The sequence below is a fragment of the Onthophagus taurus genome, chromosome 2, assembly GCF_036711975.1.
Source record: "Onthophagus taurus isolate NC chromosome 2, IU_Otau_3.0, whole genome shotgun sequence".
NCBI classification, from domain to species: Eukaryota; Metazoa; Arthropoda; class Insecta; order Coleoptera; family Scarabaeidae; genus Onthophagus; species Onthophagus taurus.
The window spans coordinates 7389427-7412196 of record NC_091967.1 but is presented as its reverse complement, the minus strand read 5'-3'; the positions used below and the strand labels follow the sequence as shown (position 1 = coordinate 7412196).

The window sequence follows — 22770 nt, the reverse complement described above, 5'->3', positions numbered from 1 at the left end:
TTTTTTTCTATAATACTTGTCAATGTAAATTTTTTAGGGTTTCTGTTGGTATTATCTAGGATCCTTATAAAATTTATGTTGTTTTCCTGATTTTTAGTAACATTTTCAGTAACTAAATGGATGAGGTTAAAATACTAATAAATTTTTAGATAAATACGATTTTAACGAAGTACATATTTATTGCAAAAATGTGCTACAAAGTAATTAAATAGAATAAAACACCTTTTCTAGGTAAATAAATGGCAAATAAAAACCCAAGCTCATACGTCAGTTTTAATATTCTTTGAATGTGGTTAATTAGTGCTTTTAAAATACGAAAAGTATGGAAAAGGACACAATTTTTTTTATGCGACGATTTCATATGAATTCTGGGAAATTTATTACTCCTACGGCTTCGAAATTAATGAGTTTTTTGCTCGGTACCTATTTGCTTCTTTTATACAAGCGCAAAATAGAAGAAGAAACAGGTGTTAATTAAAACGTTTTAGAATAAACTAATTTTTTAAACGATTTTTTCTTATTTATTGCGATTAGAATAGTAACTTTGGTTTAGAATATTCAGTAAGTTCTCGATCATATTTTTATTTTATAGTTCTTTAATTAAATTTCATTAACTAAAAGCTTCTTTTACTTTTTAATCTCTTAACCTAATAATTACTCGCTTAACTTCTTAAAATCTATATACACTGGTTCTTTATGGAAATTTAGGGGAAAAAAGGGTAATTTTTATATTAAGTTGAGGAAGACTAAAAGTGTATTATTATGTAGTGTGTTTTAATTTTTGCGTGTGTAAAGATTTTTGTTTTTTTTTCTAAATCGAAAACGAGCGATTTTTTTTAGAATATTTGTCTTTAGGATCCCATCTCTAATCTTTTACATAGTTAATCTCAATTTGGATTGCGTCTCTATCTTGACGGGATCAATTATAAAATTTTCTTCTTCTCATTCTGCATATTTCAGTGAGTCATCACAAAGGCGACAACCAGAGCCAGGGAAATGTTGATCAAGGAAAATTGTAACGGCTCAGACGAATTACATCCATTTTCTGTGCAGCATAACGTTCGTGTTCCCCATGTTTCTAAAACAAAAATTATTTTATTACTTATAAATTAAGTTTAATTTAAATTAAATTTAAAAATAACTGGGTTGGCGTTTAATTGACGTTTAAATGTCATACTATATTTGTCACCAACTTAAATCTGGTAACTTTTAAATCCCCTATGTTAATTTAAAAAATAATTATAAATATTAATGGATATTTAAAAGTTTTCTAAAGGTAAATCGAGATAATACCAAGGATTTATAAATATGTTCTTAATTACTTCTTGTAATTACAATTTTATCAAATCTTTTATTTTAGTTGAAAATTGATCAGCTTTTAATTTTAACACCATTTATCATGAAACTTTTAAGTTTTAAGTCCACGCCTCAAAGAACTTTCATCGCCGACAAACTTTTTTAATGTTTCATTAATTACCTCACAAAATATCGATTCTGTTGAAATCCCCATTCACTATTCAGCTTTGAGCGTAGGAAATCAGTTTACAAGATAGATATCTACACCTGGTCAGTTCTCAGGGCATTATGGAAATCCATCCGGCGTTCATATCAGCTTCAAATTCGATATTTCAGCCGGATATTTATACGCAGACATATTTCTCTTTCGTTATAAATTCGTTTTAAATTTCTTTAAGGAATTATGTATTAAGATTATTCAACTTGAATAATAATGATAGATCGATCGATGTTTGGTTCAACAATAGGTCTTAAGACTATTCTAACCCAGTTCGAAGACGGTATCCGGAAATGTAGAGAAAAGGAAAGTCGTTAAAATGATTGTGGTTCGCGTGAACTAAAGTGGAAAATTACATTTTCCGGGTGAACAAGACGAAAGAAAAAGAAATTAATGGTGTTAAATTAATCGTTGAAGGTTTATTTAAGTTTTAATTGTATCAAATAAATTCTTTGTTGTAGATAAGCTTAATAAAAATTTTCGTAGAACCAATTTTTTGCATTAATGTAACATTAAATAAATGGTACATACTTCAAAAATTTATGATGACGAAGAAATTTTTCATAAAGGAATCCTTTGAAAGAAATAACGAGATTCGTATTTTTGAACATAAAACGGACATGGTTGTTAAAATCGAACGCTTCATTTCATGGTGTGATTACGGGCCGTAACAAATTCCTACATGTTCCTACAAAAATGAAATATAATCTGATTTTATTTTTCTTTTTAATTTTTAAATAAATAATAGGATTAAACCTCAACCCTTAACACCAAGATATAACGAGGAGAAGGAAAAATAAAAAAACAACCATCCATTTGTCATTGTCCGTTTGGCGTGGATAGTAGAAAGCCTTTCAATTTCCCGTTTTGTCGGCACATTTCTAACTGTTCGCTTTTAGATAAAAACTTTTTTTACTCACTCGCAGCGTTTTGGGGTTCGTCGAATTCGTTTTACTAAATGGACCGGAAGGAGGTATTTACATTCTCGAGAAACCTCTTTAAAAAAATTAAAAGTTGCTAGAGTATAAAAATGATCGTTAAATTTCGACGATCAATAGAAAGGATCTTATTTCTCTTGATTCGGGCTGTACAAAGCATAAAATCAGCGTAATATAGAAAGGGATTACGTTTTATGAGCGAATTGGTAGTAAAATCGTATTGATAACCTTTCTTTTATAGGTGGAAATACGGGAAAATATATTCTTTTAATCCTCTAATCTTCTGTGATAAATGGTTTTTAATCGAATTTTTTCGAACTCAAAACACTCAAATTATTAATAAGATATGTGCTTAAAAACACTGACAGGTAGGCGCTCTGCACACGGAGCTACTAAAAAGGAAATAAACTTGTTCGTAACTTGGGTCACTAACCAGTTATTGAGTCATTAGTGATCAGACTCCACACACGAAGCTACTCATCAGCGATCAAAACCTATAGTTTGTTCAGTGTCTTTTCAGTAGCTCCGTGTGCAAACCACCTTAAATGTCAATAAAAATATTGGTAAAATTTACAAAACATATCAAGATTTTTTTGAATGTTTAGCTAAGCTGTTTTTTCTCGTTAAAGTTTAGTACAGATTTAACCCAACCCAATTTATACCTTATAGCTATGTTTCATATATGTTTCATCATTCTTGTAGGTGGCTTAAAAAGTTTCTTCTAGATGCCTACTTCTCAAAAAATTCGATTTGAAGACATTGAGACCCGAGATCGGAAACCTCCTGGACGGCGTCGAACATCCAAGTTGTGAGGAACAGTATTGAATTGTAGATTTCTCGGCGGTCCCTTCAAAGAATTTTGACTTTATATTTAAAGATATTTCCCTACAACATTCAGATGCTTTCTCGCCAATATTCTATCTTTCGTCCAATTTGTTCCTCTCATCTCCAACGCTTACCTCATGACTTCGCCCCATCTCTATTACGGTCATCCCCGTCTTCTTCTCTCCTGCACTCTGAGTTTCAAAACTTTTTAGACCTAACCTGACCATTCATTCTTTGTATCTGGCCACATCAGCGTAGCTGTTTTTCTCGATTAAGTCTAGATTTAACCAGAAAGATATGTAGACAAATAAAATATTCGGTTTAGGGCAACCAGCAAAAAGTTACCAGTATGCAGAATATGTGATTGAGCCATACTTTTTTGAAACTGGAAACGCGGTAGCCATGTAGAGAGAACGAGCTCTTAATACCGAAACTGGATGAGTTGAATTTGAAGGATTTGGTAAGGTTCCATGGAGATTTTGAAGAACACAAGATATTGAAGGCTCCTGAATATCTGGATGAAGTAGGCCTTAACACGGGTTAAAGAATACTAACAAAAAAAAACATTATTTATTTTTAATTGTTCTTTTTAAGGTTTCTTGATGACAAAATGATTTTGTTTCAACGTTGTTGAAATTGCTGTGGAGATCTTGTCTTGGCGTAACTCCAAATACGTTTTTCGGGTGACACGTACAATTTTCTTTCATTCCATCGCATTTTTGTGGGAACGTCAAGCGCCACTTATTTTTTTTAATAGCTCCCAAAAAAAAAGAAATTAAAAACGAAAATTCCAATTCAACCCCGTATATTACCGCCTCTTGAAAACACTTTCAGTCCCACACGTGTTCCCGACACATAAATAACGACCACGTAGCGCTTCCGATTTATGCTAGCTGCGCACAAGAAAACAACGTCCTCCACCTCTGTCCCACTAAAAACAAAACTTATTATTCCGCAAAAGTGAGCAAAATATATTCGTATAATATTTTGAACGTTCAAAAGTTTTATCGTCAGCTTGGTTTTTGTTCGTTTTTGAATAAACTATCGTAAACTGAAATGGTTGTTTCGATTGTGTTTCAGTTTTGGTTGTTGGGCTTATCAATTCCGGAAGCTACATATCACGTATATCCACGTATGTGAAACTTGATGTGTAGTGCCATTTCGCTTGCTTTTATCTATTATGTATAACAACCATGAAATTTATTGGAAGTATAAAACACCATGAAGAAACTTCATTCTCTATAGAAATTTCGATAGATGGTGGTTATCTTTTATATTTACTTGATGGATTTTGTTGATTGCTGGTTTGATCAACTTCCAATCAAGATTCAATGTCAGGTAAATAAAAAAATCGCACCAACCGTAACCGATCCACGTTACAATTTGCAAAGGGGGCGCGATCGAATGGATTTTCGTTAATCCCCCATTCAATTCTATATGGGGGGATCAATGTCATTCGGTAATTGCCGTAGCAATTACTCAAAGTCAGTCTTTTTTAACACGGTTTTTCTTTAAACGGTATTCTTTTTTACTTCCAGCTCAAAAAAAAAGGATTTAATTATCAAATTACATAACAAACGCAATTTGTATGTTTGAGATTACTGGGTCATTTGTGTTAGTGGAGAGGGTCATGGAACGAGAATGGGGAAGACAGTCTCTAGGGAAATCAACTATGTTGGTGGCGGTTAGCAGTGTTTATTAATGAACCCATCCCTTTCTAAAGAGCAAAACACAGTCTCTGCATTCTCTTTCACGTTGCAAATTTAGAACTACAATGAAACGACTTTCAAACAAAGAAAAATTATTATTCTCATCTTCTACCTTCATTTGTCTTATTATATTTCGCAGAATAATTCTTTACGACAACTAAAAAAAGATTTTTTTATATATTCTTGTATTTAATCCATTAAATTTAATCGATTTTATAAATTAAAGATTGATGAAGTATAATTGACGTTTAAGAAATGTCAAATGATATTTGTTGCCAACTTCAATCTGGTGACTTTTAAATCCCCTATGATTTTAAACAATAATAAATAATGATTTTTATTTGATTTAAAGATTTTATGTAACAAAATAATTTTTTGAAATTCACTAAAAGTTTTCTTTGCAAGTAGAAAAATCAAGTATAAAACTTAAATCTAGGTCATGTAATTCACATCCAAATTTCACATACACCACACAGAATCGAAAAGTAAACGTTCGCTTCCATCCGATCGTTTGCCATCCGAAACCGAATTGTTTCCGAGAATCTACTCAGCACACGTCCAAAACTAGAAACGACTTCACAGTGTACTTTGAAAGATTAACAAACCTAATCCGCTTTGTTCTTTCAAAAAGTTTTCCTTTTTTGATTCGAATTTATTTGACGCAAACCGTTGAAAGTATTCAGTTCAATTCAGTTGGAAATACATCAAAGCGAAACATAGGTTTAATAGTGTTTACGCTTGTTTTATAGGTTACGTATAAAATGAAGAGCTGTTCACATTAATATGCGTGAGCTGGATTTATATTGAAACTTGAAGCTTATGAAGTTTGAAGGGGGACTATAATTCTTGTAGTAGTCACGCCTTGGTTTGCATTTAGAACGAGGAACGTCAACGGAAATAGGGGGTTGTGTGGTAAATAGTTCAATAAAGTATCTTGAATCCTCCTTTCGAGTTTAACGGTAATCTTCGATCGTTTGAGGGAAATTGAATCGTAAATATCTTTTTTTCAAGTTTATTTTTGATTGTATTGAAGTATAATATATTGAAGCTAAAAGTTGTGAATTATAATTAAAAAGTAACTTTTTAAATTAGCTACCTTGGAGGATATTTAACTATACGTGGATGATTAAATGGAGATGATGAAGACTAAATCTTTTTGTTATAAAGAAATGATAAAGATAAAAAACTGCTGGGTTGTGAGACGTAAAATTTTAATTTCAAACTTCTCTGTTGTCATTATGCTCCCCCAAACTTTGAAAGACATCAGCGTCTATATCTTTTCTTTCCACCACACCGTGTCCGGAACATAACTAATTGTAAAACTTGAAACAAAGCAACCGGAACTTTTTTGTGGTGATTAACACTCTTTTCATTATAATATTATTTATTAATTGTAAAATTAGTTAAGAAGGCTTAACTATTACAACGATAAGAACATAATTGAGGGCTAACTGCGAACTTGATATGCATCCGGAACTCAATTTAACTTGGTAAAGTACAAACAAAAGGTATTTAGGGGGCTCGCCTTGGGGATGACTCGCGAAACCGTCGAAACCGTTTCGGTGCTGGCACTAAAACGATTTTAAAAGACAATTTTCGCGTTCGTCCGACCGAAATCTACTCGACGCGACATATTTAAATCACCAGTTTTTCCAACGCGCGATAAACAAGATGAAAGAACAAGCACCATATACATTTTCTTCGTGTGACAGCTACTATACATCCCAGACCTTTTAAAATACAAATATGCTCAATCCCTTGTCTTTTTTATTCTTTCCATATTTCATATTTCCATATAATCATATTCCATTTGTTTATTTGTTTCTCAAACTTATATAAGAAAATCTGTTTATTCGCGAATTTGATTTAACCCGATAAAAAGTAAATATTTCACGAATAATTATTTTGAACTTAATTTGAGGTTGGTTTTCTTGGGATTGATGTTGATTTCAGGTTGGGTTGGAGTTGGTTTAAGGAACGATTACGTCTCAAATAGCCGAGGCGCTGTTTTTGATATATCAACATGAAATCGTCAACTTTGGAGGATCTAACTCTTTCTCCTTGCCCGTAAGCGACCTCGACGATTTAAGGTAAAATCGTTCCTTATATATCTTGGTCAAGATATAAAGTCTATCATAAGAAGAGATGTCCAAACGACCAAAACGGGTGGCAAAAAAAAACAATTTTTAGGCAAGAATCTTCATTCTGAATACCCAATACTCAACCCAACCCCTTCTCTACCTATGTATCTATCTTTTAAATATACTTTTGGGTGGAAATAACTCACATATTCCAAAAATTTGAAATTGTATTACTACATTTTTTAGAAAAGTTCCGCCACTGATTTGAATCGATCCATAAGCAGGTCAACGAAGTTAACTTTTATTCAAAACAATTAAAATTATTATATCCGCAATTTTATATAATCATGAGACTATGCATTAGTCAACAATATTTATAATCGTTATTTAAGATTTATCAAATCATGTATGACAAGCATAACACATACGTTTCAAAATAAAACCATTAAAAATAATGATGAAACTTGAGATAAAACGTTCACTTCATAAAAATAACTGACTGCGCCGAATTTGGATTTATTACATTTTGGAACTTGATGATTTAGTAAGTAAAGGTTACGATCTACCTGCAATAAGTGCGTTTAAAAAAAATTTTCCTCTTAAACTAAATGGTAATTATAAATTTATCAAACTGACCGGCGCAAAAAATATACCCAGCGCAGCGCTGGTTTCAATGGGATCGAATTTTCTTTAAAAATAAAATTCCAATACAAATTTCCATTAAATTAAAGATACGATACAAAATTTATTAACGCTATGTAGATATCCCAATGATAAAATCAATGCAAACAATTAATTGTTGAGTAATCTTCCATTTAGACAGTTAGGATATTTAATGTAATCAAGGTCACATGTATAAAGATAAAAAAAATTAAGATAAAACCGATCAGTTAACGAAAACGAATAGATTGAAGCTATCTTAGTATCTTTAAAACCTTTAACCGTGCAACATGAAAACTTTAACAACTATAACGATAGTCTCGATATATTTTTCTGTACTTCTAAGTGCAAGTGAATCAGCTAAAATTTTATCACTATTCCCAGCACCTTCTTACAGCCATGTAATAATCGGAGAAACTCTAAGTGAGGAATTAGCAAGAAGAGGTCATCAAGTAACGTTGATAACCGCTTATGAACCAAAGAAAACCATCGAAAATCTTAATGTTATTAAATTAAATGGGTTCAAAGAACAATTTGATGAGGAAATGAAAGATTTTAATTTTTTCGATTATTTAAACATAAACGAATTCATTTCAACACTAACAACGTATAGCTTTGGTTATACAATGACGAAAAATTTTTATGAACACGAAAGAATACAAAAAATTATGAAATTTAACGAAAAATTTGATTTAATAATTGTAGAACATTTCTTCAATGAAGCTGTTTATGGGTTATGTTATCATCTTAAAGTACCCTGTGTAGCGGTAAGTGCGGTTGCCACAACGATTTGGTCGAATCGATTAACCGGAAATGTGGGATTAGCATCGTATGTTCCACAGATGACGACTACCTATTCACCAAAAATGACCTTCTTTCAACGAATGCACAATTTGGCACTTTACGTTTACGAAGAAATCGTGTATCACACGTTTTATATACCAAAACACAACGCGATCGTTCAAGAACATATTCCAAACGCACCACACATTTACAATTTAATTACTAACGTTTCATTACTTCTTGTAAATTCTCATCCTGCATTAGGATCTCCGCAAATAATAACGCCAAACGTAAAGGAAGTCGGCGGAATTCACGTTGAGGGATTGAAAAATGTCACATTACCGGATGATATTCAAAAGTTTTTAGATAATAATAAAGAAGTAATTTATTTCGCTTTGGGTTCGAACGCTCAAAGTAAAGATATTCCCAAAGAAACTTTAAACGAAATAATAAATGGATTGAAAAAATGGGGTAAACCTGTTTTGTGGAAATTTGAGGACGAATTACCCGAAAAACTTGATAATGTTAAAATAGCTAAGTGGTTTCCTCAAACGGCGGTGTTAGCTCATAAAAATGTTGTTGGTTTTATAACTCATTGTGGGCGATTGAGTTCTTTGGAATCGTTGTATTATGGTGTTCCTATGATTGCAATTCCACTTTTTGCAGAACAAGCTCATAACGCTGCAGAAATGGTTCATTATGGTTTCGCGGTTCCGGTTGAGTTTAAAACGCTCAAAGCGGAAAAATTATATAAAGCGCTTGTTGAAATAACCTCAAATACAAAGTAAGTTATAAATTTATTGCCAAAAGTGTATTTTAAGAGCAAGGTTTGATTCATTAATAATGTTTTTAGATACACGAAAGAAGCACAGATGCGCTCGAAAGCAATAAGAAAACGTAACGGAATGGATGAAGCCGTCTACTGGATCGAACATGTTTTAGAATTTAAAGGAGCTTCTTATTTAAAGAATGCTGGCGTCGATTTGCCATGGTACCAATTTTGGATGGTCGATGTTGTCGCAGTTTTAATCGTTTCTTTCTTGGGTATCAACGCTTTCGGAGCTTATTTAATTTTAAAATGTTTTGGTAGTAAATCAAAAAGTTCTAAAAATGTATCTAAATCCAAAAAAAGAAGTTAAAAGTTTCTTGTTTATAAAATTAGTAACTATTTTAATGGAAACGTTTATTTTATGTAGTTAATATTATTTAAAATTAGAAATATAAACCACTCTTTGAAATACCCTTTTAAGCCTTGTCTCATTGGGGTCAATACAATTCTTCTCAAAGTAGGGTGATAGATATATGCTAACTCCTTTGAGCTAAGTCATCGGGATACTTTTGCTTAGCCAATATTCTTGCTGATGTAGGGGCATAGTAATTGATTACATTGTCATTTTTATCTTCAGGATACTTAGGTTTGAGTGATATTGAGGTTGTATATTGAGTGATAATGTTTAAACATTAATGACCGGCTTTAACTTGTTTAAAAATTAAATCAAAAAAGCTTTGATAATAAATAAACATAAAGTTGGAAGAAACTAAATTGTCAAAAATTCAACATCTTCTGCAAGCAAGCAATGCAGATTTGAAAATGAAGTCAAGGTTTTGTAAGATAAACGGAAAGGTTTGCAATCCTTTTGCTTGTTAATCCAGATATGTTATCTATGTGAAATATCTAAAACTATATTTTAATCTCAACATAAAGAAAGATACACAACGAACCGAAATAAATAGAACGAGTAACCACAGTACAAAAGCAATTGATGGGAAATCCTCCAATCTAGAGTTGTTTTTGTACCGAATTAAAATTCTTACCACACAACCGACCGTTTCGAAATGGAACTCGTCCTATATCTCTGCTATCCGTCTCAGTTTTCTTATTTTTCGGGTATAAAGAGACGGTGTGACGTGAATAACTAGAGCAAAGATATTCCAAGAGAATGGAAAATTCGACCAAGAAGGGGTTATATTTCCAAAAATTGTTATTATAAACTATAATTTTATATTTAATTAATGAATAGTAACTTCTTTGGATTCTTTTTATATTTAGTTAAAAAAATATCAAAAAAAAACATTAAATTAATCGAACGAATCTTCCAACAAATCGTTTCTAGTCCCGCAAAGTCCATATGGACGAAATCTTGAAATCGGCGAAAAAACAGCAAACCTTATCTTCGGACTAGATTTATAGCGAGTCATGAGTGGAGTGGAACTACTTTCTCGCTATATCTCCTCTCTGAACGTATATATCTCGCGGTGTTTTCTATTTTTCCTATCATTTTTTGTTGAACTTAAAAACGCTGATGTATTTCCGATATTAAATGTTATCTATTGTAACAGTTTCTTTAAAGTAAAAATAGAATAATTTTACTTCTACATTAAATAGAAACTATCTATCATACTTTCCGAATTATGGCCTTGTTAAATCCGATGATTCCTTTGTACTAACCTGTATAATTTAAATAATATAATGTAGGCAACCCAAACAACACGTCAAACCATAAAAATCACCAGCGTCACCTAACATTCAAAAAACCTAACTTTTTTCGCTTTGATATTTTTTTTTAAATAGTAATCCATTCATATCGATAACAATCCTTCGTTTGAGTTGCTTAAGTAGATAAAGTGTGACCGATCGAGTGTAGTTTAGACTCGTTTTTGGAGTAAATCGATTTAATAAAGAATGAAGTTATTTTCGGTGTTATTTTTACTGTGTTCTTTTAAATTTTGTATTTCCTATAAAATTTTAGCCGTTTTACACACACCTTCGTTTAGTCATTTTATAGCTGGTGGTGCTATTGCAAAAGAATTAGCTTTAAAAGGACATGAAGTAACTGTTTTGAGTACATACCCTCAAAAGAAACCCATCAAAAATTATCGTGATATTGAATTGACTGGAATGAGAGAATGGATTATAGGTAAATTAAAAGATTGTATACTTTTATGAACTGAATATTGTTAGTTCTTTTCAAAATTAATTTAAACCTAAAAATATAGGTTATGTTTTAATACAAATAAAATCTGAGTCAATAAATCTTATCTTATTTTTTAATGATATAACTTTTACTTATTGCATCACGTTTTATTCTATTTATAAATAACATTATCTATTTTATTTTTAGATTTTATGAGTAAAGTTAATTTAATTGATTACGAAAATGAAAATATCATAACAAAAACGAATTTCCCCAATGAAATGGGTTATATTATGTCAAAAATCGTTTACGAACACGATGCGGTTAAAAAATTAATGAAATCCCACGAAATCTTCGACGTCGTCATCATAGAACAATTTGTCAGCGAAGCATTATACGGTTTATGTTATCATTTTAAAGCACCTTGTATATCATTTTCTTCGGTAGGATCAACTATATGGACGAACCGTTTAGTTGGAAATATCGGATTGGCTTCGTACGTTCCAGACGTTTCCGGTTATTATTCACCGTCAATGACATTTTTGGAACGTCTCCACAATTTAATAACCTTAATATACCAAGAACTCAATTATCATTTGTATACTTTGCCGAAATTAGACCAACTTTTACATGAACATATCCCGGATGCACCCCCATTATCACAATTAGTTTATAATATCTCTTTGGTGCTGTTAAACTCGCAAACAGCATTAACAGGGGCCGTACCATTAACACCGAACATTGTCGAAATAGGTGGGATCCATCTTCAAAGTTTCAAAAAAAGTAAAGACGAAAAATTACCTCAAGACGTACAAAATTTTTTAGATAAACACGATCAAGTTATTTACTTCGCGTTTGGATCGAATTTTAATAGCAAAAGCATACCGGAAGAGAAATTGGAAGCGATATTCGATGCGTTGAGGAAATATGGAAAACCGGTCCTTTGGAAATTTGATGATGACGAATTACCGGCTGGTTTGGAACATGTTAAAATTGGGAAATGGTTTCCTCAAACGGCCGTCTTAGCCCATAAAAATGTAAAAGCTTTTATAACTCATTGTGGTCGATTGAGTACCTTGGAATCGTTGTATTATGGCGTTCCAATGATTGGAATTTCGTTGTTTGCGGAACAAGCTCATAATGCGGCGGAAATGGCTCATTTAGGATATGCTGTTTGGGTGAAATTTAACGAATTAACGAAAGGGAAATTATATAAGGCTTTAGTGGAAATAACTGAGAACCCAAAGTATGTATCCAAAAATTATTTTTATTTATTATTTTTATTATTTATTTGTTGTATATGAAAAATTATTAATAAAATTGCGAGATGACAGATTGAAGTTGAATTAAGCATGGATTCTTTCCTGATCAATGGAAGATAGTTGTTTTGTACATTTTAAGAACGATTAAGAAGACGATTGGGAATATTTGAACAACTTATTTAAATAGTAATAACTTACTTTCCATTTTTACCTCAATCTATGACTAACTTTACTCGCATTAACATGTCAAAACATTCTTTATAAGACACTCTCTATAATAAGTTACCTTTTTTCAGATATTATAATGAAGCCCAACTTAGATCAAAAATAATGCAAAAAGAAAATCAAATAGAAAAAGCCATAAACTGGATAGAACACGTCGTCGAATACAAAGGAGCTGTATATTTGAGAAACGCAGGAGTCGATTTACCTTGGTATCAATTTTGGATGGTTGACGTCATTTCATTTGTAATAATTTTAATTATTTTTGTAAACACTTTGATTGCTTATTTAATATTAAAAATGTTTTCTAAAAAATCATCAAACAAAAAACAGAAACTTAATTAAGAATATAGATATAAAAATATATTATAAAAAATAAAATTATAAAAAAGATCTTTCTTTTTATCCCGCGTTTTTTATCAAACGTTTCAATACACGTCATCAGTAATTTAAAAGAACGTAATCTCACTTGAAATTTGTCAAGACGAAGAATAAAATTGCTTCTTCTGAATGTAAAAGAAGAATTTGTCGCTAAGCACCGGCAACGAAATGTCGAGATTGTACATCTCTTGTGCGCTTTTAATTCTCTGTCATTCGCACTGGTGCCTTTCAGCTAACATTTTGGCAGTGTTCCATTTCCCCTCGTACAGTCATTTCGTGATAGGCGAAGCCCTATGTAAAGGTTTGGCTGCCAAAGGTCATAATGTAACCGTAATCAGCACATTCCCACAAAAAAGCCCAATTAACAATTATCATAATATTGTTGTTGAGGGGATGCCTAATTTGAATGGCAAGGAAAAAAATTTATAATAAAACAGTCGTACAATCCAATTTGCATGAATTGATTTGTTTTTAGATATCGTACGGAATAGTGGATACAATTTAACAAACTATATGTTGGTCATATTCTCAAAACATTAAAATTACCAACCACTTCGGTTACATATCATCAAAATATATCTTAGAAAATGAAAATGTAAAAAATTTAATGAAATCGAAAGCCACGTTCGAAGTCGTTCTTTTAGAACACTTCAACTCAGAATCCCTCCATGGATTTTGTGAATTTTACAACGCCCATTGCGTTCTAATTTCGACGTTATTTTCTTCAATTTAGACCAATAAAATAACCGGAAACGTTGCTTTAGCATCAATTATTCCCGCTAGTTTTACAGAAACGTTCCGAATCGAATGAACTTTTTCAACGAATCGACAACTTAATTTGCTTAATTCTGAAAGAACTTTATTTTTATTACGATCATTTACCAAAGCATAATGAATTATTTAAAAAGCATTTTCCAAATTCGACGAAAATTGAAAATTTATTTATAATTTTTCATTTATATTTACAAACACACACCCGGTTCTAAATGGAAACGTTCCAATTACGTCAAATATAAAACGAATTGGTGGGATACATTTACATTTAAATAATGATGAAAGAAATATACCAAAAGATATTAAAAATTTTTGGATAACAATGAGAACGTCATTTATTTCGCTTTAGGATCAAATTTTGAAAGTAAAGATTTACCACCGGTAAAACTTTTAGAAATAATAGAAGCTTTTGGATTATGGAAAAAACCGATTTTGTGGAAATACGAGGAAGAACTTCGAGATAAGCCGGACAACGTGATGATTGCGAAATGGATGCCACAAACGGCCGTATTGGCCATAAAAATATTAAAGCGTTCATAACGCATTGCGGACGGCTGAGCACGATTGAATCGGTCTATTTAGGAGTTCCAATGATTGCTTTACCAATCTTTGCAGAACAGTTACACAATGCCGCACAAATGACCCACTCAGGATGCGCCCTTACTTTAGACTACAGAACTTTAAATCGCCGGAGTTTCTATAAAGCCTTAATTGAAATTACAACAAATCCTAGGTAAGGTACCAATTGAAAAGAATTTCCTTACTTTCAAAACGTACTTACGATATAATTAAAACAGAAAGAAAAAATGAATCCACAAAAAAGTTTTTAATTAATCTTTTTTATCTCAATTTCAAAGGTTTTTGATTTGTATATTTTTATTGAACCAGAAGTAGAACTCACAATAGACCTAGAATTCGAAACATTCGGGTTTAACCGTCTTAGGAGACGCACGACTAAACCCAAATGTTTCTAGTTCTAGGTCTAGTGTTATATTTTTAATTAATTTCAGATATAAAGAAGAGATTAAACTAAAATCGAAAGTTCTTCAAGATTTTAAAGCCTTAGATGAAGAAATGTATTGGATCGAACATATCAAATTTAACGGTGCGAGTTATTTAAGAAATGATGGAGTAGATATGGTGTGGTATAAATTTTGGATGATCGATGTGATTTTTGCCTTAATTTTAATATTATTAGCGTTAACAATAACATTTTGCTATTTAATTTCGATAGTTACCAAGAAAAACGTTTCGATTAAAGTAAAAAAAAGTTGACCTTATTCAAATCATATAATATGCAATATTAAAATTTTATCTCTCGAATAAAAATCGATTGAAAATTAGAAATAAATAAACAATTTTCCATTTTGTATTGATAAAAATATTTTTTTGATTAACATTTTGATCCTGTTTTAATTTGCATTCTATCCAATTTATATTTCAGGTAGTTCTCATTATAGTCAATTTTCGTTTGATTCATTCCTTAATTAACGACGTTTTTATACCGATGAAAACCTTCGTGATTTAAGCCGCAATCAAAACGGGGACATACATAGTAGTTATAAAAGAGAGGCGTTGAAATTCAAATTTCAACCCCAAACATGCCACAATACACTACAAATTAAATCCGGACGAACGAACGTGATCGAATTAACGCGGATTGCAAATATTTACTTTTGATTTTATTTAGGTGCAGATTTGAAATGATATTTTGAAATTATAAAATAGAAACTTACCTTTTTCTTGGCAATTTCCTACGCAATCTCTTACAACGGATCCTTCGCTTTGGTATTTCTAAAAAAGACAATTAGAAATTTATAAAAAAATGTATGTGTTTAAAAGAACGTTACATTTTAAAAGTACAAAACGACCAGAGCACTTCCAGAAATAAAATAAATTTAGGTTTAACACCAAATCACCACAATTTTTTGTTCAAACGTCATTAAATGTCAACTTGTTTGACGTGTTTTCTCTCGCCAGAAGTTGGCTTTTTAACTAGAACGTGAAATTAAGTACTTTACGTCGCTATGAAGCATACTTCACTACAGTTTTCTTAATTGTATTAATTATGATAAATATATGAATTATATTATTTCGTTAATTACTCCTTTAATAATTTAATATTTATTAGAAACTTTTTATGAACAGATCTATAACTTTTAAAACGTAGATTTTTAAAACGTTTTTAGACTGACAGTTCAATTAGTAAACATAACCTTACTTATTGTTTGGTAGAAAATTATATACAGCTGGTTCTTAAAACATATCTTTTAGGATATATAAGTAATTATTTATAAATTTGATAATACATAAAAGTAGTCCATATAAAGGATCACTTTTTATTTGAAACTTGACTTGTTTCATAAACATATTTGTCGTTCCCATTTCATGAATTATTTATTGTTTATACTACCTGACTTAGATCCAGGCTATGTAACATATTCTGACCAAATGATAATTGAGGTTACGTTAAGTGACAGCTGTCATTTTATCGAAATGTCGGAAAATCGCTATAAAATTATATTATAACTGATATGATATGATAGTTACACAATATCACACAAAATAATGACGTTCACTTATCTATAGGTCAAGTAGAAGGTTAGGCGGTTCTTTGATTGGTTTATCAAAGTAGTATCTAAGCCCAAATTTTCCACATGCAACAATAACTTATCTCATAAATGTTATATCTGTGGTCCGATTCCAAAGAACATGAATAACAAAAATGTTAACACAAGCGTTCTAATTCGAATGAAGTTTCGTAACATGATCAGTGTAGGATGAAGAGTAGCAGCGGAAAACTATGAATCACTGATTTCTTGCTCAGAAGTTATTGATTGTGAAGCCTCATTCTACTTAAACTTGCTGTTTTACATAGACAAAAGAAATTATTTAAGATTTAAAAATATCAATATACATCTGAAGATCTATTTAGGAAATCAGAAGTTTCCCAACAACGATTTGTGAAGGAAAATTTTGTAAGATTGGAATCAAACTATTATCACAAGGTCGCGACTATAAAAATGGCATCTCGAAAACTTTTTCCCGGAGGTCAATATTGGTTTAGCGCCGTCGGCCACATCTCAACATGAAGCCAGTAAGGAGAAACTTTTCGCGTGGTTTTCCTTTTTCGTTCGTTGTCGTCGACGACGTGGCTATTTCGCAAAATGTAATTCTGCCAAAAAAAAACTTCAATTCTCCGAACACCTAAAGTTCCGAACCAAACTTACCAATTGTAACATTCTTTATATATTTTCTTAAATTTGTATTTAAATCGTTGTTTATTTAAAAATGAATTAACAATGGAAGATTTTGGAATGGCCGAAAAAATGCCCGCAGTTTTTAAATTGAATTTCTCACAGAGAAACCCTTAAAAGATTCAAATGGGGAAAGCGAGCGCGTTCCTCGAAGCCCGCTTCTTGAGTAATTAAATGAGACGAAGGAAAGAAGATCACATCACTTTTAAAGGAAGCTTGCTAGAAGACGTTTCCCCCTTGAACATTGAGATCTTTTATTTCGGAGATTATTAACTAAGCACACGCTTAAGGTACATAAAGAAACTTGTTAAATTTTTCAATTTTCTCACAAAATTTACGTTTTCATCGGTAAATAACGACGACTATTATTGCGTCGGTAAACGAGAGAAGAAGCCCTAAGGGGTGTTCCCAAGAGAAGGGGAGACGGTGGCGGTGGTTTCGTCGTAAATAAAAATGTGGCCTCTCTCGTTTCTCTCTCTCTCTCTCTCTGTTTACTTCGAGGCCCTTTTGTTGATTCCTGCGGGGCGGTTGAGGCAGGCGCATAAATAACCGGTAATAAAAGGGCGGCATGGGAAAGGAATCGAGAGGAACAACCGCCTGACGAAAAGGGGGTTGAGAGCCGCCCCCGGACACCACAACGCTTACAAGAAGTTACGGCCTAGAAAAAAAAAACTTTTTATGGTGTTGTCTACGTCGACGAGACGTAATAGCTCTTTGACGGTCGTAGTACATTTTTGTTTTTTTTTATGTATACTTGTTGAAAAAAAGAACAAAAAATTTGTTTTAGCAGTTATAAAAATAAAAATCTACACGGTACAATTACAATCACATGCAAGATGTTACCAAGAAGGTTTGAATTCCGTAGCGCGTTTAATAAATAAATTCCATTTGTTAGAGCGCATGTTTAAAATTGAAATTCTCTCTCTTATATGCAACGCAATACTACATACAACGTTGAAGATCCCTTTTTCGAAAGGGAACTACTTTAGGTATTAACCATCCTTTATATCACAAACAGTAAAGGTATCCTGGAGTTTAGGACACGGTTGGAGCTTTTGCTTAGCTTTAAGCTTAACTTTCACAGTTCTCCTATCTCACTAATTCCTTTGTCTTCTGGACCTTTATGGATTAACAAATTTTAAGTCTACCCAACTTACTTTGGACATTAGAAGACAAATTTGATTTAAAATAGAATTACAATTTATATCTTACACACATTTTTATTAAAATAGCAACTTGATAATCACTATAAATTCGTGAGCTAATATAATGTTAACCTAATAAGATTTGAGGAATAATTGGATCCCGAAAGGGATAATTTTCACAATTTGTGACGTGATTACGATGGCGCAGGTGTCAAATCTGTGACAATTGGTAAAGGGGTGGTAGAGATTAATTAATGAACGTTACGAAATCGATAGTTGCTACATGACTTATTCCGATTTACCAGAGTGAGATATTAGCGTTACAAACTTAAGAGTTTAACGAGAAAAGTTTTTTCATCAAATATATTGAAACGAAAAATTCTTTTAAAAAACGCTACGTTATCTTTGAAACGCAGTGGGGTTTCATAATTAAATAAATCCGACGGCAATAAAACACAAGTCGAGAAACTACTCTCCTAAAGGCGAAAATAAAATAGATGGAAATTTGATTAAACATCGGTCACGATGTTTAATTAAAACGTAATTTGGACGAGAAAGTGAGCTACTTTTTATTTGAACATAAAAGAAATTTGTATCCGTAAACAATGAATTTAAAGCAACTTGCAAAATTGGCGGTAAACAGTTGTGGCAAGGATCGCTCGAGTGTCTGAATAGTTTTGGAAGCCCTCTCGGAAGTATGACTTTATTTCCGTCTTATTAAGTTGAATACAAATAAATAAATTAAATCTACCAGCGTTTCAACGTTATACAAAAAAACTTAGAACAAAAGTAGTGGTAACACTTTTGCTATCAAGCGGTTAAATATCGAGAAAAATATGAAAATATGAAAATTTTATGAATTCGGCGTTTATTGCAATTTGTTAATGGTAACACCAGAGAAGTGGAGTATAATACAAAAAAAACTATTCAAGCGAAAGTTGTAGCAAATTTTAGTCTTACCAAATTGCAACAATATATATATAACTCTTTATTAAGTATCTTTAACCTAAGTAATAATATTTATATGAAGACCCCACATCGAGGATATAAATTAATCTCAATCTAGATTCTTGTTTCTAAATGGAGACGGAAACACGTCCTCTTCTATCGCTATCGTAAAATCTGAACTTAATGGCAGTAAATTTCGTCGGCTATCGGACGAAGCGGCCCGGTTCTCGGCGGTCGCTAAATTATTGGGCTTTGTATACCGCAGTAATACCTCCGAAATTATGTCCATCCAGAAGATAAATGGGTGCCTAAATTCAATTATAAAATAACTATATATAGGATGAGGGAGATACGTATATTATCCACCCCATTTTCTAAACCCATTATGACTACCGCACACGTATTAACACCCCGAATTAATAAACAGACAATTACGTACGTTGAGTTATAATTGAATGATTAAATATTCAACGTGTCTCAGATACTCAGTGTGATATATAGACAGATAATTATTATAATTTTTGTTGTTATAAATCAGCGTAATTAATATGGAATTTTTTAATACAAATTTTAATAAAAGAGCTTAATAAAGATTTGTTCTTAATAAAATTATCTTTGTAAATGTCGTTTAATTGGAACGTGCCCGTCTCGTTCCTATTCATTTTCGAAGACAACCTGACAGAAAACGGAACCATCCGATTTCAGCTTAATTTTAGGGAGCACCGTTCGATCTTCCGACAACGTTTCCTGAGAAATCCCAGGAGCGTCGATATCCTAATCGAATTTTGGGTTAAGGAAACTTGTCACCTCGGGTCACATTCAAATTGACCCACATAAACTTTTCGACTATCAGATCATTTCTTTTATTTTTATTTTATTTTTTTTTTGTCACGGTGTATTATTTGCTATCCCCTTTCAAAGTTAGCACGTTCCGCGTAGTATGCATACAATGTGCATTACTTTCCGGATATTTGATATTCCGTTTCGGCGCGGTTGGATTGCATGCAAATTTTGGTACTCCAGCTTAAATGGGATAAAATGACCAAAAAAAAGCAGCTTTTTGAAAGTTTTATTATGAGAAAGTGCATGCAAAATTAGAAAGAAAAACAATATTACGAAATTAACTCTCTTTAAAAACGTATTGCGGGATTTTTTGGCAGTTTCAAAATACGATAATTGGTATAATTAGTCATCCGCAAAATTGCGTATCGATTCGGACTCCTATCAAACCCAAATCTATTACTGCATATTCATCGTTGCGCCTTGATTATGGACCTGCATATGGTTAACGGGGTTAAGTTCGGGTTAATTATACGGTAGCTTGTTATACGTAAATAGGTACTAGTTAGTTGACCAATTAATCATCTGATTGTTTAGTTTATGAATTGATATAGCTACAAACGAAGCTATATTTAAAGATTTATAATTTAGTTAAAAAATTAAATTATTAGTTTAAAATTATTTTAAAGATTTACAAACCTAGAACTAACATTAGCATTAGAACTAGTTAGTTCTCCTTTTAATTCAGTAAAAATATACAACAATCTAGCAATGAATAACAAGTAAAACTAGAACTAATACTAGACCTTGAACTAGAAAGTTTCGGTCCTACTGTTTCTAGTTCTAGGTTTAGTTCTAGTTTTAGCTCGATGAAAAGTATACAACAGTCTAATGATGAATTATATCATACTACATTTTCATTATTTAAATACGTATAATATTTACTCATTGTAAAATAGAACAATTCGGCTTCAATTTAACGTATAAATCATCCCGATACGAATCAAATTAAAGCCACAACGATGTCTTTAAGTTTTTACTTCATTTTGACATATACGAAAATAACCTCATCGGTCAATTTTTCATTAATATTTCTTTTTAATAATTTTTATTAAAAAATCCCATAATTGTTATAACTCATCAGAAAGTAAAGACTTTTAACTTCAATTTAAGATATAAACCGTCGCTTAACACCCAGAAATAAAGATAAAATGACTTTTTAAGTGAAGATTTCAGTGAGATATGGGATATTTTAGTGAGTTAGGACATTGTGAGATGAGCTCGTAAAGAAGTCTCAAGACTACCAAGGATAGTCCAAGATGGATCTCAACAGCAAATAGCTCTTTGATTAGTTTAAAAAACATTAAATTTCATCTCATACAAAGAAGCTAAACTCAAAATTAAAGTTGACGTCGATAACTAAAGTATCCCTATTATTTTAAAAAATTAATAAAAAAAGTTTATTTATGAATATTTTTTATACTTTACTTATAAATTAGGTAATGTCAAAGGATATAAATTAATATAAATCGGTTTATAATCGAAAAAAGAGAACATAAATTATATTGCTTTTAGTGCGAGGTTGTAAATTTTTACGGGAGCCGTATAAAATTTACTGGTCAATTTTCGTATGTCGCGGAAGTAAATAAATTTCACCCTATCGCTAACAGGCTACCCGTAAGTTTATATCTTCCCGAAAAAAAAGTTATATAAAACTTTCATTTTGTTCCAATTTCAACCAAACTTAACATAATAATCATTTTATATATCTTTTTTTGTACCGGATAAAAACCATAAAAACTTGTCAACTTACGATACAATAGCGGTGTTCTCTTTGAGGACAATCGATCAACTTCATATAAGTGAAGTTTATGCAAGGCGTTATAGACCCAACGCCGTCGTTATATTCGCCGCATTTGTAACATTGAATCGCAAGAACCGCGACGAAACAAGATAAAGAAGTTGCGACGAATATGATTCCGTTTGTTCCCATTTTATTTTTATTTTTGCAATTTAATCGGTTTGTAATGAATCGATTTTAATTTTGGAACGTCCGCGACTTTGAAAACTTTTCTTCTCCGTTATAGAATAGTTTTCCGAACTTATTTTACAAGTTTCCTGCACGCGCCTCGGCCCGCTACTGGGCCGGAAGACTCAAAATTCGCGGCTCGAATAGAATACGCCCACAATACTGCGCCGGCACAAATTTGTTAACAAAAAATTTAACTCCTTTTTAAAAAATTTTATTTAAAAAAGATTAAAAATTAACATGAAATTATAAAATAAGTAAATGCATAAAAATTATGTTCAATAAATGTTAATAATAATATGATTATACGAGTTTGTCTCCCAGGTAAGCAACCAATTATACACAATAATGAATATATTTAATGATACGTTAAAATTTATTTTAGTTAATTAACTTTTTATTTCAAGAGTTATTTTTGCTTTTCATAATAACAGAAACTGTAGGTTAAAGGAATAATTTCTCAAATCAAATCACAAGAGTAGCAATGAAATAGTTTGAATTAATGCCAATTATTTTTAGTGGTGTTTCTTCGTGATTTATTACAATAA

The 22770-nt window shown here is 31.6% G+C and overlaps 3 protein-coding genes and 1 long non-coding RNA gene across 4 annotated transcripts; 2 read left to right on the top strand and 2 right to left on the bottom strand.

Moving 5' to 3' along the window:
- Nucleotides 1-154: 154 nt before the first annotated feature.
- Nucleotides 155-22388, bottom strand: LOC139428948 (uncharacterized). Its single transcript, XM_071194028.1, has 3 exons — nucleotides 22007-22388; nucleotides 15800-15857; nucleotides 155-1078 (listed from the first exon to the last, which is right to left on the bottom strand). The coding sequence occupies exons 1-3, from the start codon at nucleotides 22184-22186 to the stop codon at nucleotides 957-959; spliced, it is 360 nt and encodes a 119-aa protein (XP_071050129.1). The 5' UTR covers nucleotides 22187-22388; the 3' UTR covers nucleotides 155-956.
- Nucleotides 3276-5231, bottom strand: LOC111427484 (uncharacterized). The gene is made up of 4 exons (XR_011639628.1): nucleotides 5098-5231; nucleotides 3622-5045; nucleotides 3411-3553; nucleotides 3276-3298 (listed from the first exon to the last, which is right to left on the bottom strand). It is a non-coding gene; the product is annotated as an uncharacterized lncRNA (long non-coding RNA).
- Nucleotides 7987-9747, top strand: LOC111427120 (UDP-glucosyltransferase 2-like). Its single transcript, XM_023062108.2, has 2 exons — nucleotides 7987-9293; nucleotides 9363-9747. The coding sequence occupies exons 1-2, from the start codon at nucleotides 8017-8019 to the stop codon at nucleotides 9646-9648; spliced, it is 1563 nt and encodes a 520-aa protein (XP_022917876.2). The 5' UTR covers nucleotides 7987-8016; the 3' UTR covers nucleotides 9649-9747.
- Nucleotides 11135-13303, top strand: LOC111427119 (UDP-glucosyltransferase 2-like). The gene is made up of 3 exons (XM_071194026.1): nucleotides 11135-11427; nucleotides 11632-12670; nucleotides 12983-13303. The coding sequence occupies exons 1-3, from the start codon at nucleotides 11193-11195 to the stop codon at nucleotides 13251-13253; spliced, it is 1545 nt and encodes a 514-aa protein (XP_071050127.1). The 5' UTR covers nucleotides 11135-11192; the 3' UTR covers nucleotides 13254-13303.
- Nucleotides 22389-22770: the final 382 nt, after the last annotated feature.